At 46.6% G+C, this 12,664-nt stretch overlaps 1 protein-coding gene across 1 annotated transcript in view; it reads left to right on the top strand.

Annotated features, from left to right (window-relative positions):
* ABCC5 (ATP binding cassette subfamily C member 5) overlaps positions 1–3,338 on the top strand; it is a 54,761-nt gene extending 51,423 nt beyond the window's left edge. The window contains exons 20-21 of the mRNA XM_015831702.1: positions 313–477; positions 3,148–3,338. Of these exons, the coding sequence (XP_015687188.1) occupies positions 313–477; positions 3,148–3,249 (267 nt within the window). The 3' untranslated portion in view covers positions 3,250–3,338. The remainder of the gene's footprint in view (positions 1–312; positions 478–3,147) is intronic.
* Positions 3,339–12,664: the final 9,326 nt, after the last annotated feature.

Below are 12,664 nucleotides of genomic sequence, written 5' to 3'. Positions count from 1 at the left end.
GCCTTTCCTTATATGCTTTGGCCTCCAGTCCCCTAATCATCTTTGTTGCTCTTCTCTGTACTCTTTCTAGAGTCTCAACATCTTTTTTACATCGTGGTGACCAAAACTGGATGCAGTATTCCAAGTGTGGCCTTACCAAGGCCTTGTAAAGTGGTATTAACACTTCACGTGATCTTGATTCTATCCCTCTGTTAATGCAGCCCAGCACCGTGTTGGCCTTTTTGGCAGCTGCACATACGGCTGGCTCCTACTACTATTGAGCAAGGTACCCCCTATACTATACCTGTACATTTGGTTTTTCTTGTTCCACAGATCTTAATCCTGGATGAAGCGACGGCCGCTATGGACACCGAGACCGATTTACTGATCCAAGAGACGATCAGAGAAGCCTTTGCAGACTGCACCATGCTGACAATCGCTCATCGTCTGCATACAGTTCTGGGCTCTGACCGGATTATGGTACTGGTGCAAGGACAGGTGAGCGAGCTGCCAACTTCTTTTTCTTCTAAAAATTACCATGGAGCCGGGAGCCACTCAATGGGTGGCCAAACTCGGCAGCTCTCGTAAAATGTCAATTCATAGTCAGCCAACCAATGAAGCAGTCTTCCTTGTTTGTGATGTAAACAAGGTCTTAGCCAAGTCGTTTCTAAAAATGATAACTTTCCCGAGAATTATTTGGTCGCCACGATATAAAAAAGATGTTGGGACTCTAGAAAGAGTGCAGAGAAGAGCAACAAATATGATCAGGGGACTGGAGGCTAAAACATATAAAGAACATTTGCTGGAATTGGGTTTGTCTAGTTCAGTGATGGCGAACGTTTTAGAGACCAAGTGCCCAAACTACAACCCAAAACTGACTTATGCATCGTCGGGTGCCGGGTGGGCGTGGCCCATTGGGTGGGTGTGGCCAATTGGGTGGACGTGGCCCATTGGGTGGGCATGACCGCGGTGGTAATGGCAGACTGGGTGGGACTAAAAAGTTCAATCAATCAATTCCAACTTTGCGAGATCTTTTTTTTTCCTGTGAGAAGTTGAAATTGACTGATTGAACCTTTTTTTTTTTTGCACATGGGTGCGGAGGCCTAAAGCGAAAAGGTTTTATAAACCCAGCTGAAGGCCTCGGACTGGGGCGACAGCTCGCATGTCCACAGAGAGGGCTCTGCATGCCACCTGTGGCATGGGTGCCATAGGTTCGCCACCACGGGTCTAGTTTAATTAAAAGAAGGACTAAGGGTGACATGATAGCAGTGTTCCAGTATCTCAGGGGCTGCCCCAAAGAAGAGGGAGTCAAGCTATTCTCCAAAGCACCTGAGGGCAGGACAAGAAGCAACGGATGGGAACTGATCAAGGAGAGAAGCAACCTAGAAAGAAGGAGGAATTTCCCATCAGTGAGAACAATTAATCAGTGGAACAACTTGCCTCTAGAAGTTGTGGGTGCCTCCAACACTGGAACTTTTGAATAAGAGACTGGACTACCATTTGATTGAAGACCTCCAAGGTCTCCTCCAATTCTGTTATACTGTTATTTAGACGAATCGTAGTGTCTTTATGGGTACGTCCTCCTAGTTCTCATGGCAACATTATGGAAATAATGTGCTCGAATGTAGTCTGGATTTCCAGGAGGAAATTCCTGAGGAACTAGAGACAAGATAGACCTGATAGCTTGTGTGAGAGAAAGAGGATGAAGACAGCTCCTCCTTAACAGTTCCACGGTGCATGTTTTATGTGGCTGGCGGTTTGCTTTGGTTTGCCGAGATTCTGTCTATAAGTGAGGAATAATAAGGACATCGGCTTGGAAGAAGCACTAATCTTTCTTGGCTTTTGGAGCCTGGAAAGGATTAGCCAGTGCTTTCTTCCAAGATAACAGAACAAGAGAAGAAAGGAGTTGGAAGGGACCTTGGGGGTCTTTTAGTACAGAGGTCCCCAACCTTTTGGGCACCGGGGACCCGGTTCCATGGAGAGAGCTTTTTCCGGGGCCCGGAGAGTGCATGGTTTTGTGTGCTGCCTGCATCCGCGGATGGGGCTTTGCTAGTTTGTGCGGACCGGTTGCTGGTATACCGCGGATCGGTACTGATCCACGGACCGGGGGTTGGGGGCCTCTGTTCTAGTCCAACCTCCTGCTCAGGCAGGAAACCCCATACCAGTGGTCCCCAACCGTTGCAGCTTGGCAACCCGGCTGGGGGGGGAGAGGGGACAACCGGGCCTTGCAAGCGGTGGGTTGGCGCATGCACGCACGCAAAGCTCCACTTGTGCGAGTGGCAGGCCAGCACGTGAGTGCATTCTTGCACAAGTTGAGCTGCGTGCATGTACCTGGCGGTGACCCACTGCTCATGCAAATCAAGTTGCGCGCGCCTGTCTGCTCGCATGGCCTGGTTCCGAACAGGCCCGGTGTTGGGGACCCCTGCCTTATACCATTTCAGACAAATGACTGTCCAGTCTCTTCTTAAAAACTTCCAGTGTTGCGGCATTCACCGCTTCTGGAGGCAGGTTGTTCCATTGGTTAATTGTTCTAACTGTCAGGAAGTTTCTCCTTAGTTCTAGGTTGCTTCTCTCCTTGGTTAGTTTCCATCCGTTGCTTCTCGTCCTGCCTTCAGGCGCTTTGGAGAATAGCTTGACTCCCTCTTCTTTGGGGCAGCCCCTGAGATATCAGAAGACGGCCATCGCGTCACTCTAAAGGAACTCTAATCTTTTATCTAAAATAAAGGAATAGCATATCTTTGGGTCCCCTTTTCCAACGGTGATGCTACAGGTCGTCCTCGACTTACAACAGTTCATTCAGTAACTCCTACAAGGGCACTGGAAAATGCCAGTTTTCACTCTTAACGACCGTTGCAGCCTTCCCACGATCACGTGATCAAAGTTCAGACGCTTGGCAACTGACTCGTCTTTATGACAGGTTGCAGCGTCCCCTGGGGTCACGTGATCCCCTTTGGCGACCTTCCGCCAAGCCAAGTGCAGCGGGGGAAGTCAGATTCACAACTGTGGCAAGAAAGGTGGTAAAATGGGGCAAAACTCACTTCACCGACATCTCGCTGATTAGACAAAAATTGGGGGGGCTCAGCTGCGGCCGTTAAGTCGAGGGCTGCCTGTATTTGCCCCCTGTGGGTGCATCGCACTTCATGCGCTTTCTCTTCCGTTTTGTTTCAGGTGACGGAATTTGACACGCCGTCGGCGCTTCTGTCCAATGAAAATTCCCGCTTCTCTGCCATGTTTGCCGCTGTGGAAAACAAGGTTGCCGTCAAGGGCTAAAAAAAATTCAGGGCAAAGTCACTTTAATAAGACGGAGCGTTAATCCTCCTCTGCCCGTGGCAGGGACGTTCCTCCCCTCCATTTTTTTCCCCATGTCTTTCCGAGCAGGTTGTCTTTTCACCCTTTTAATTTTTTAATATTTTTTTTTGGGATCGTGGGTCAGGATCGAGTTCTGTCTCTCTCTTTTTTTAAAAAAAAAAAATATATATATAGTACTGTAAGGAGGATTCTTCACGGTTTTTATTATGGTATTTATTTCGTATTCTCCTTAACTAATTTTTTTTTTTTTTTGGCTATTAAATGCACTCTACAAAAATGGCTCAGAGAGCCACCTTATTATTATTATTATAAATGTAATCCAGAGGCCTATATCGAAGCTTTATACATGTAGCTATATCGACACAGAATTCTGTACATAGCCTATATTTACAGTGGAAATGTAAGCTGTTTATTTTATATTAAAATGAGCGCGGTGGTTAATACCAGTGCAAATTCTTTTCTATCCTTTTATTTTTAAATAGTTTTTTTTTGGGGGGGGGTACCGTTTTAGTGGGGTTGGGGAATCTGGCTTGGGCCAGGCTACACTGGACTCTCTCTGGTGCTGGCTTTTCCCCCCCCCCCCCCAACTTCCCGGGGTGGAAGTGAAAGTTTTGTGTAACTCTTCCCTCCCTCCCTCCTTTTTCACGTCCCTACGTAAAGCGTGTGGGCCCTGAAATCAAGTTCCTTGACAATTGTCAGATAGAAGCCACGGTTTCTCGTGGTACTGGGCCCTGGAGGGGTTTAACGCTCTTCCCCCCTCCCCATGGTGATTTTGTTAGCGAATTTTGTAGCCGGAAGTGAAGGGCCACCGCAAAACTCAGGTACCATTGAACCCAGTGCATTCACCTGGGTGCGCACAATGACACTGTCGGTTGTTTGGCTGATATTTCATCCAACACACAGTCAAAGCCGCTCCCATTTTGCTGTGCAAAAGCACCCGTCTACAGCGTATACCAGGTGGGCTCCAAACTTTAAAACTTGTGGACTTCAACTCCCAGAATTCCCTAGCCAGCATGGCTCGGCTAGGGAATTCTGGGAGTTGAACGCCACAAATCTCTTTGCGGATTTTCCCCATCCCTGGTATATGTAGCATTATTCCCAAGCTAGAGCAAGCAAATCTTTTTTTTTAGTCTGGACCCTTCTACTTCCGACAGCGTTTCTCTGCCGAGTTGCAGGCTTTTTGAGATCAATTAGCATTTGTTTTGGAAAGTTCTCCAGATGCTTTGAGATTTTTTAAAACCGTTGTTAAATTCACCTGACTCTGTATGTGCACAAAATTTTGCTCTTGCCTCCTCGTTAATGGAATTATTACATCCTCAACATCTTGCAGCTTCTAGCAGGCACCTGATCGGGTTTTGACACTACTGGTGTAGGGATTTTCGTTTTTTAATTGTAAAGAGACCTACCTCAGGTTGCTGGTCCTGTTGTGTTGTACGTTACCATGGTTACTGTACACCATCTGTGTGGTATGGGACCAGTAGCCCAGACGGGCGTGGTCAGTCTTGTAATAGCTGTTTCGATCGGTCAGCACTGCATGTTTGTTGATTTGTTTGTTTGTTTGTTTTGTCCAGGTGGACATTTTATAGCCTTAGCATGTTTGCAAATTGTCTTGTCGAGACGGACATGCTGCAAAAAGTGAATAAAAATTATTTTGGTTTTTGTAAAGACGTGTGTGTGCACTTTCATTATGGAGCCAGTGTTGCGTTTCCTCCCACGAAGCAGCTGGGATGAGCTGTGTACTGTTGCTATTTAAGCAGCCATAATTTAGGAAGCGGGACCGACTCCAGTTTCGCTTAATAGCTTACGTTGTTTTATTTAGCATGCTGTCTGGCAGTTTTCTAAAAGAGGTTTCATGCTTATTGCTTTGCGTGAAAATTGAACGATACATTCAATAATCCACAGGTGGGGTTTTTTTTAAAAAAAATTATTCTTTAATCGTTTTTCTTAAAGAGTGATTTAAAAAACAAAAACAAAAAAAGAACATTATTGTTCTTACATGCTTACATTATTAAAGAAAAGGGAAAAAAAGAAAAAAAAACAGATTTAGTAAATCTGTGGTTAAATGACCCATGGTTTAACATGGATGTCTACCATCATCTAGGTCAGGGCTTTTCAACCTTTTCACCCATTGTACCACTTTTAGGATATGGCAACATCCGAGTACCACCAGTCGCCTAGCAAGGTGTCAAAAACTTGATGACCCCCCCCCCCCAAAAAAGGAAAAAAGTGATGAAGTACAGGTAGTCCTCGACTTACAACAGTTCGCTTAGTGACTGTTCAAAGTTACAATGGCACTGAAAAAAGTGCCCCCCAAGCCACAGCCGAGCAAGACACCTGCCTGCCCGCCCGGCGGCGCTCTTCCTCCTGTCCGAGGTTTTCATTGTTGTGAGCATTTCTGTTGAGGATTGGCAGCAGGGGTGGGGTGGGGGGTGTTTGGTTTTTATTCCCCCCGTCTGCTGGGTGGTTGCAGCAGGTTTTGGTCCCTTCACATGACCCTGGGATACTGTGACCGTCATAAATATGAATCAGTTGCCAAGCATCTGAATGTAAATCACAAGACCCTGGAGAGGCTGCAACATTTCAGCTGATTGGCGCTTCTTCTGGGCTCAGCAGAAGCGCCAGGATCAGCGCCGAACTCCAGCTGGAGCCTGGCGCTGATCCTGGCGTTTCCACTGAGCCTTGACAGTCCCGAAGAAGCACTGATCCTGGCGCTTGCGCTGAGCCCTGATAGCCCTGCAGCTCCAGCCGTCTCTCGCTCAGGCTTGTGTGGTGCTGCCACCGGTTCAGCTCATTCCCCTCCCCCGCTACCATTTTTCTAGGATGGTCGTGTACCACCTACCAGGTGCCAATGTACCACAGGTGGTACCCGTACCACTGGTTGAAAAGCCTTGATCTAGGTAACTCTTCGTTTTTTCCATTGTTCAAGTAGAATCTTGCTTACACATAAATTAAATCCATCCTTCTGCATCCTGCAATTTGGGAAGTTATCCTTTCCTGTAATACCCATCTAGACATTTGACGAACGTCATTGTATCCCCATTTGATCCTCTCTCAGGTCGCTTGTCTCCCTCTCCCTTCCTCTCTTCCATATCCTCATTTTTTTTACCTTTCTCCAAACCTGTGCTAGTTTTGTTCTAAAAATCAGGAGGATCACCTTTTCTGACCAGCATTCATGTAACTGTGAGAGGGACTTCGGAGTCCTGGTGGACGATCACCTGACTATGAGCCAGCCGTGTGCAGCAACAACCAAAAAAGCTAATACAATCCTGGGTTGTATAAACAGAGGCACAGAATCAAGAGCACGCGAAGTACTAGTACCGCTTTATAAAGCCCTAGTAAGACCACACCTGGGATACTGCAGCCAATTTTGGTCACCATATCACAAAAAAGATGTTGAGAGACTGGAAAAAATTCAGAGAAGAGCAACTAAGATGATCCAAGGCCTGGAGACTAAAACATACGAAGAACGGCTGCGGGACTTGGGTTTGACTAGTCTAAAGAAAAGAAGAAATAGGGGAGACATGATAGCAGTATTCTGATATTTGAAGGGCTGCCACAAAGAAGAGGGGGCCAGGTTGTTTACCAAAGCACCAGAGGGAAGGACGAGAAACAACGGATGGAAACTGACCAAAGAGAGAAGCAACCTGGAATTAAGGAGAAACTTCCTGACAGTGAGGACAATCAACCAGTGGAACAGCTTGCCTCCAGAAATCGTGGGCGCCCCATCACTGGAAGTTTTTAAAAAAGACTGGACAATCATCTGACTGAGATGGTATAGGACCTCTTGCTTGAGCATGGGGCTGGACTAGAAGACCTCCAAGGTCTCTTCCAGCTCTATTCTATTCTAAAACCCACAAAGGTTCATGCTTTTGAAGCAAATCTGTTACAGGTAGTCCTCGGCTCTCGACCGTAACTGAGCCCAAAATTTCTGTTGCTAAGCAAGACAGCTGTTAAGTGAGTTTTGCCCCATCTGACTGAGGAATTCTGGGAATTGAAGTCCACTAGTCTTAAAAGTTACCAAGGTTGGAGACCCCTGTTCTACCAGACTTCTGATTTTTATTTTTTATTTTTTGGCTGCCATCATCTAACACTGTCTGGTTCTCTTCTAGTCTCTCTGAATCATTTTCGAAAGCCTTTGGAAATTTGAATTCAGAGTGTTAAGTAGCCTGGAGAGGTTCACAGTTAACTTCAAAGGAGGTTGTAACGAACCAGTTATAAGTCGAGGACTACCGATACGACCACAGAACCAGGAAGGAAAGTGACTTGGGTTTACACTATTTCCACAACTGATTAAGAAAAGAGTGACTTGGAGAATAAGTCAAAGATCTCTGCGGGTCAGAAGAAGAATGAAAAGAATATAACATTTTTAAATTTTTTGTGGATGTTGAATTTAGTACTAAGTGGATGGAGTATAGCAGGGGTCTTCAAATTTGGCAACTTTAAGACTTGTGGACTTCAACTCCCAGAATTCCTCAGCCAGCCCTCAGGGCTGGCTGAGGAATTCTGGGAGTTGAAGTCCACAAGTCTTATGCCAAGTTTGATGACCCCTAGAGTATAGCATGCAGCCAGTTTCATTCCTCTCTCTTTCCCTCTCCCTTGCTCTACTTCCATTTATCTACCCTCACGTGAATAAGTAAATGGCATCTAAACTTCTTTTTGCATTTTTGACATATACGGACATACCATTTTATTTTGAATGAAGCAACGTACAGAGGTAAAAGATGTAATTGCGAAAAAACTATGGGAAATTTGAATTTGCAATCATTTATTCAAGAAAATGTTAATTGATATCCTTCCATGGGAAAAGTACAGCCGTGGTTCTAATACTTGGCATAATACCTGCTTTGGCAGAAACCTCAAGTAACTGCCTACCAGTTGCTGGCATCAATTGGGAGGAAAATTTTCCCTGCTCTGCCATGCGGAATTCTTTTCAGCTGCGCAGTGTTTTGTTTTGTGTCATTCATTCATTCATTCACTCACTCACTCACTCACTCACTCATTCATTCAATTCATATACCATCCAACTCACTGTCAAGTGACTGGGCAGCTTATAATATAAAGCAATAATGTAAAGCAATTAGTATGTTTAAAACATTAAGCATTAAAATCAGAACATTAAAACTTAATGGAAAACTGGATAAAAGGGATCAATATCTAAACAATGGAGGTGGTCTCTCTCTATCCCCCTCCCTCCCTTTCTCTCCCTCTCTCTCCCTCTCTCCCTCCCTCCCTCTCTCTCTCTCTCTCTCTCTCATTTTCTCAGCACTTCCTCAACATGCTGGGTCTTTGGTTTGTTTTGCTGGAAGACTGAGTTTAGGATTGTCTCTTTTCCTTCCCACTTTCTTAGAAGCAGACAGTCACTGGTCTAATCTAATACAATGTAATAATAATAATAATAGAAATAAAGTTCATTATTTATTTGTTTATTTAGAAAATTTAGAATAATAATAATAATAATTAATAATAATAATTAATAATAATAATAATAATAATTAATAATAATAAAGTTGGAAGGGACCTTGGAGGTCATCTAGTCCAACCCCCTGCTCAGGCAGGAAACCCTATACCATTTCAGACAAATGGCTGTCCAGTCTCTTCTTAAAAGCTTTCCAGTGTTGGAGCATTCACCGCTTCTGGAGGCAGGTTGTTCCACTGGTTAATTGTTGCACTGAAATCATCCTGAAAATCCCCCCCCCCACAGGTCCATGGAAAAATGGTCTTCCAGGAAACCAGTCCCTGGTGCCAAAAAGGCTGGGGACCTCTGTTCTAATCTACTAACCACCTCCAGAGTGGGAGGCCCCATTGGGACCCCAAGCCAGTTGGCAAAGTCAGGTTTTCAGGCTCTTTCAAAAGGGCAAGAGGATGGGAACAGATCTAGGGGGGGGGGGGATGATGTTCCTGCCAGCCAAAGTTCCTTGACTGAAGGGGTCCATCCCATGTCCCTTCGGCCAGGGAGTGTGGGACGGGCCAATCCCATTGGGTTGAGACAGTTTCTCCAGTTTGTTTGAGGTGTATCTGGATATGTCTAGTCCAGGGGTAGGCAACCTTGGCTCTGTTATGACTTGTGGACTTCAACTCCCAGAATTCCTGAGTTAGTATGGCTGGCTCAGGAATTCTGGGTATTGAAGTCCACCTCATAAAAGAGCCAAGGTTGCCTACCCCTGGTCTCATCTAACAAATAGAAGGAAAGCACTGCTCCAAGATCTAAGGGGCTGCCACAAAGAAGAAGGGGTCAACCTATTCTTCAAAGCACCTGAAGGCAGGAAAAGAAACAACGGATGGAAACTAATCAAGGAGAGAAGCAACCTAGAACTATGGAGAAATTCCCTGACAGTGAGAACAATTAATCAGTGGAACTACTTGCCTCCAGAAGCTATGGATGCTCCAACACTGGAAGTTTTTAAGAAGAGACTGGACAGCCATTTGTCTGAAATGGTATAGGGCAGGGGTAGGCAACCTTGGCTCTTTTATGACTGGTGGACTTCAACTCCCAGAATTCCTGAGCCAGCCATGCTGAGGGGAAAGGGAGAGGTTTCCAAGCTGAGCCTTGCTGGCTCAGGAATTCTGGGAGTTGAAGTCCACGAGTCATAAAAGAGCCAAGGTTGCCTACCCCTGGTCTAGTCTAACAAATAGAAGGAAAGCACTGCTCCAAGATCTAAGGGGCTGCCCCAAAGAAGAAGGGGTCAACCTGTTCTTCAAAGCACCTGAAGGCAGGAAAAGAAACAACGGATGGAAACTAATCAAGGAGAGAAGCAACCTGGAATTAAAGAAAAATTTCCTGACAGAACAATTAATCAGTGGAACTCCTTGCCTCCAGAAGCTATGAATGCTCCAACACTGGAAGTTTTTAAGAAGAGACTGAACAGCCATTTGTCTGAAATGGTATAGGGTTTCCTACCTGAGCAGGGGGTTGGACTCCTGTAGAAGACGTCCAAGATCCCTTCAAAATCTGTTATTTAAATTGTGATATCTTGGGGCCCATCCAAAAAAATTAATTTTAATGTAGAGAAAAGCAAAGTTTTACATTTAGGCAGGAAAAAAAAAGTACAGATTAGGTGGAACCTGGCTCAAAAACAGTAACTGTGAGGACCTTGGAGTCCCAGTGGACGATCACTTGAATATGAGCCAGCACTGTGCAGAGGCAGCCAAGCAAGCTAATACAATCCTTGGTTGTATAAACAGAGGCATAGAATGAAAATCACGTGAAGTATTAATATCGCTTTATAAAGCCTTAGTAAGGGCACACCTGGAATACTGCATCCAGTTTTGGCCACCACGCTACAAAAAATATGTTGAGACTGGAAAAAGTGCAGAGAAGAGCAACTAAAATGATTAAAGGCCTGGAGACTAAAACATACGAAGAACGGTTGCAGGATTTGGGTTTGGCTAGTCTGGAGACAAGAAGGACTAGGGATGACAAGATGGCAGTATTCCAGTATCTCAGGGGCTGCCCCAAAGAAGAAGGGGTCAAATTATTTTCCAAAGCAACAGAGGGCAGGATAAGAAACGATGGAAACGAATCAAGGAGAGAAGCAACCTGGAATTAAGGAGAAACTTCCTAACAGTGTGGACAATTAACCAGTGGAACAGCTTACCTCCAGAATTTATGAGTGCTCCATCACTGGAGGTTTTTAAGAAGAGACTGGACAGCCACTTGTCTGGAACGGTATCGGGTCTCCAGTTTGAGCAGGGAGCTGGACTAGAAGACCTCCAAGGTCCCTTCCAGCTCTATTCTATATAGAGGTTGGGCTTATTTTTTCTACATGCAAAGTTTGTATTTATTTAAATTACACAATGGATTACAAAATGTACATAATGCATGGAGTTTGTTGTTCAGTTGCTAAGTCATGTCTGACTCTTCGTGACCCCATGGACCATAGCACTGCAGCCCCCCCCATGTCCTCCACTGTCTCATGGAGTTCGCCCAAATTCATGTTCATTGCGTCGATGACACTAGCTAAACATCTCATCCTCTGCCATCCCCTTCTCCTTTTGCCTTCAGGCTTTCCCAATATTTCAGCCTCAGCTTCCAGATCTGTCCTTCCAAGGAACAGTCAGATCACATGACCCTGGGACACTGCAATGGTTACATTATGAATTTTGATCACGTGACCATGGAGATGCTGCAAGGGTTGTACACGGGAAAAACAGTCATGTCATTTTTTTCAGTGCCGTTGTGAGTTCAAAGGTCAGTAAATGAACTGTTGGAAGTTGAGGACTAGCGACTTCAATGCTCGGGAATTCTGAGAGTTGAAATGCTTGTATTTAAAAAAAGTTTGAGAAACACAGCTATGGGAGTCACTCCATCATGTTCACGGTCCTTCTTCACAACACTGTAAGTTCTTTAAGGAGAGATTGGGCAACCATTTGCCTGAGACAGTACAGGTAGTCCTCAACTTACGACCCCATCTGAGCCCAAAATTTATGTTGCCAAGTGAGAAATTCGTTAAGTGAGTTTTGCCCCACTCTACAATTTTTCCTGCCACACTTGTTAAGTGAATCACTGCCGTTGTTAAGTGAGTAACACAGTTCTTAAGTGAATCTGGCTTCCCCATTGACTTTGCTTGTCAGAAGGTCGCAAAAGGGGATCTCATGACCCTGCAACCGTCATAAAAGCGAGTCACTTGTCAAGCATCCGCACGTAAATCACACACCCATGGGGATGCTGCAACGGTCATAAGTGTGAAAAAACGGCCAAGTCACTTGTGACTTCAAACGGTCACTAAGCAAACTGTTGTAAGTCGAGGAATACCTGTACAGGGTCTCCTGCCTGAGCAGCGGGTTGGACTAGAAGACCTCCAAGGCCCCTTCCAGCTCCTTCTGGCAAACCAGTAGATCCCTGCTCAAAGAAACTCCCCTTCCCTCCCCGCTCACCTTCTGCGGACCACACGATCCCTCTCTCCCCGACCCCCCCCCCCGCGAGATCCCTTGGCCAGATCCAAGGAGGGGATCGCTCCTGCCTCCCGGCGCCATGCTCTCCCGAGCGCCGGGCCTCCTTCCCTGCGTCTTTCCCGCCCCAAGGCTGAACTCCGCCGGCCACGGGGTCGATAAAACCCCGGGCCCGGCCCGGCCCAGCCAGAGGTCCCCGTCCAACGGCCGGCCAAGCAGGGCGCGCATCCAAAGGCCGCTCCGTCCGCTTCGCGCCGCTCTCGGGCGCCGCCCAGCGCCGCCGCCTCCGCCGCCGCCAGCCGCACGCAGCGCGCCCCGCTCGGGGCAGGCCGGCTGGGCCTCGCCTCTTCCTGGCGCCGCCGAGCGGCTTCCCGGGCGGCCTGGGTGAGTCGTCGGCCGCCGCCGGGCCTCCCTCGCCCGCCGCCCATGGATTTCACCTAGGCCCCATGGCGGACCCCGAGACGCCCCCGGACGTGGCCTCGGCCTC

This window comes from Protobothrops mucrosquamatus, unplaced genomic scaffold (genome assembly GCF_001527695.2).
Source record: "Protobothrops mucrosquamatus isolate PMUCROS unplaced genomic scaffold, P.Mucros_1.0 scaffold_276, whole genome shotgun sequence".
Classification (NCBI taxonomy): domain Eukaryota; kingdom Metazoa; phylum Chordata; class Lepidosauria; order Squamata; family Viperidae; genus Protobothrops; species Protobothrops mucrosquamatus.
The sequence above is the reverse complement of the archived record's forward strand: the minus strand, read 5'-3'. Positions and strand labels throughout refer to the sequence as shown.